Source organism: Alosa pseudoharengus, unplaced genomic scaffold, assembly GCF_046254945.1.
Source record: "Alosa pseudoharengus isolate Yale_2024_CS ecotype anadromous, Long Island Sound unplaced genomic scaffold, YU_APseudo_1.1 YU_APseudo_1.1_scf_7, whole genome shotgun sequence".
NCBI classification, from domain to species: Eukaryota; Metazoa; Chordata; class Actinopteri; order Clupeiformes; family Clupeidae; genus Alosa; species Alosa pseudoharengus.
This window is the reverse complement of record NW_027468859.1, coordinates 17,505,456-17,507,955: the sequence shown is the minus strand read 5'-3', so window position 1 is coordinate 17,507,955 and position 2,500 is coordinate 17,505,456. Positions and strand designations below refer to the sequence as shown.

The window sequence follows — 2,500 nt, the reverse complement described above, 5'->3', positions numbered from 1 at the left end:
AGATCTTATTATATGTGGTAAAATTCTGAACTATGGCCATAGACTTCAAAGCCTCTGCTCTGCATAAAGGGCGATTTTGACCCAGCCTGATGTGTTTTTCAGCCTGATTCCACAATTGGTTAGACAATTTTAGATGCCTTGGCAATGTGGCCTAAACGATTTTGTGCATGTACGGGCCCTCACTGCCCTCCACAAATCCCAAATTCTAAAACTTCACGGCCAACAGGATGTTGTTGTCTTGACTTAGAGCACTTGTTGCGTGCTGCTATGCTTACTTTTGTATGTTGAACTCTGTGAGCATCTCTTGCATGCCCTTGAGGTGACCTGTATAAGTAACTTATGTGCTATACAGATAGGTTAGGTATGTGATAGAACAAAGAAAGATAAGCACTGTGTAAACTCTAAATGGTACTGTATGTGGACCTGGATATGGAAGTTACAGTATGTTTGTTTTAAACCAGTGCAGTGTGTCTCATACATTGACTTATTTGTGGCGGCCCACCACAATATCAACATTGACCACCACACAATGATTATCAATGTGTTGTACTATTTTAATTGGATGGAAGTCTCTCAACGAACCTACATGCATGTTTAAAGGCAACATTAACAATCCTGCAAGGCATAGAAGATGACTAGAAGGCTAAATTGTGCTTAAATCGGGTTAGCATCATAACCCCGCTGCGCTAATTTGTTAAATACTTTTGCATTCAAGTTAATTCTGCAAACCTACCACCACAAATATAATTAAATTCTGTGGGAAACACTGCAGTGCTTAGCTGCCTAATGCATCATGGGTTATAGTAGCCCATAGTAACCTTTACTGCTCTGTCCCATATTTTGCCCCATGTTTAAATCTGCACGTTAGCTGATATGTGCATGGGAAATGGTCCCAGTGCATGTTTTTTTTCTTCTTAGTAATACATGTTTTTTTTTTTACATTGATATATCTGTTTGTTTTTAAGGGATCCATTCTGTTTCTACAGAAGTATTAAGACTGTATCCCATTAGACCGACATTAAACCTTTCCTTGACAGTTAACTGTGGAACAAAAGTTGATTCATGGGTTTTGAAATGTGCTCCCTTTGGACAAGCTGCTATCCAAACAGGCGCCGTCAGGGGCTCTGGAGATGTCGTCTGCCGATTTGTTTTTATCCGTTTGTTTTCTTGGGCTTTCGTTTCTTTTTCTTTTCCTTGATTTCCCTTTTTCCCCCTGGCTTCGTACAAAAGGGCCTTTTGAGCTTCTCTGATTTGTTGTCTTTCTCCTTCTTGCGTTCTTTCTCCCTTTCACCCGGGGTTTTTTTTTCTACCCTTTCAGGCGTTCTTTAAGCAGAACAACGTTCCCCAGGAGAGCCGCTTCAACCTGAAGAAGAACGTGGAGGAGGAGTACCGCAAGTGGAAGTCCATGACCAACGAGAACGACATCATCACGCACTTCTCCATGCAGGGCTCACCCCCACTCTTCCTCTGCCTGCTCTGGAAGATGCTGCTGGAGACTGACCACATCAACCAGATTGGCTTCAGGTGACCACAGTGCCCAGGGAGAGAGGGGGGGGGCAGTTTGGACCATGGGTCCTCCTAAGTATTCTACAGCAGGAGAAGGGGGTAGCTGAGGCTTGGTCCACACACAGTCGGGTATTCAAAAAAAAAAAAACTGATATTTTTCTTCCGTATTTTAAAAGAATTCCGTCCACATAGATGCGCAAAAATAGCCGTGACACAAAACAAAGTTTTCGTGCTAACGAAAGGCCAAAACGCATACAAAAATTGACATGTTGACAGCCTGAGACTAGGGCTGGGATAAACGATTATTTTTTAAACGATTAATCTAGCGATTATTTTTTCGATGCATCGATTAATCTAACGATTCATTTTTTCAATCCGATTCGATTTCGATTCGATTATCGATTATCTCCCCATTAATTCACTAATAGCAACTTATACATGTTTATTTACATATCTGAATGAAAAAACATGAATTATTTAACATTGCAATATATGTTTATTGCTCTTAAGATTCCAAAATAAAAGACTGAAGTGCAAGTAACTACAAGTGCAAAGTAATGTATTCTTAGTCAGAGGTAGCATTCAATAAAGTTCAGTAGGCTAGTGTATGTCTAATTGAGTGCCTGTCATTTTAAGACGGTCGTGTGGGAATCATGTGTGGATGCAATTCATAACGTAGTTCAAATAACAGTTCGTACTTCTCCTTTGGACAAGCACTTTTGAGTCTTGAAAACACTTTTCCATTTCCATCGGGATTTTGCAAACAGAGTCAATAAAATGAGCCCTGCATGAGTAATACAAGCAGCTGCAAGTAGGCCTAAGCATGCTAAACTTGACATCCAAACAGTATTCTAGGCTTTGATATAGGGCTACTGCTTGATTGCATAGGCCTACTGTAACTTAACTTCGTTTAGTCTCCTCAATGTACTATGTTGTGATAAGACCTTAGCAGAGTTTACTTTAACTTTAATGCAGCGGTTTTGAACAAATTTGC

General features: G+C 40.4%; 1 protein-coding gene across 1 annotated transcript in view; it reads left to right on the top strand.

The window, feature by feature from the left end:
- med23 (mediator complex subunit 23) overlaps positions 1–2,500 on the top strand; it is a 62,247-nt gene that overhangs the window by 34,218 nt on the left and 25,529 nt on the right. The window contains exon 19 of the mRNA XM_076273312.1: positions 1,319–1,524. Coding sequence (XP_076129427.1) covers positions 1,319–1,524 — 206 coding nt within the window. The remainder of the gene's footprint in view (positions 1–1,318; positions 1,525–2,500) is intronic.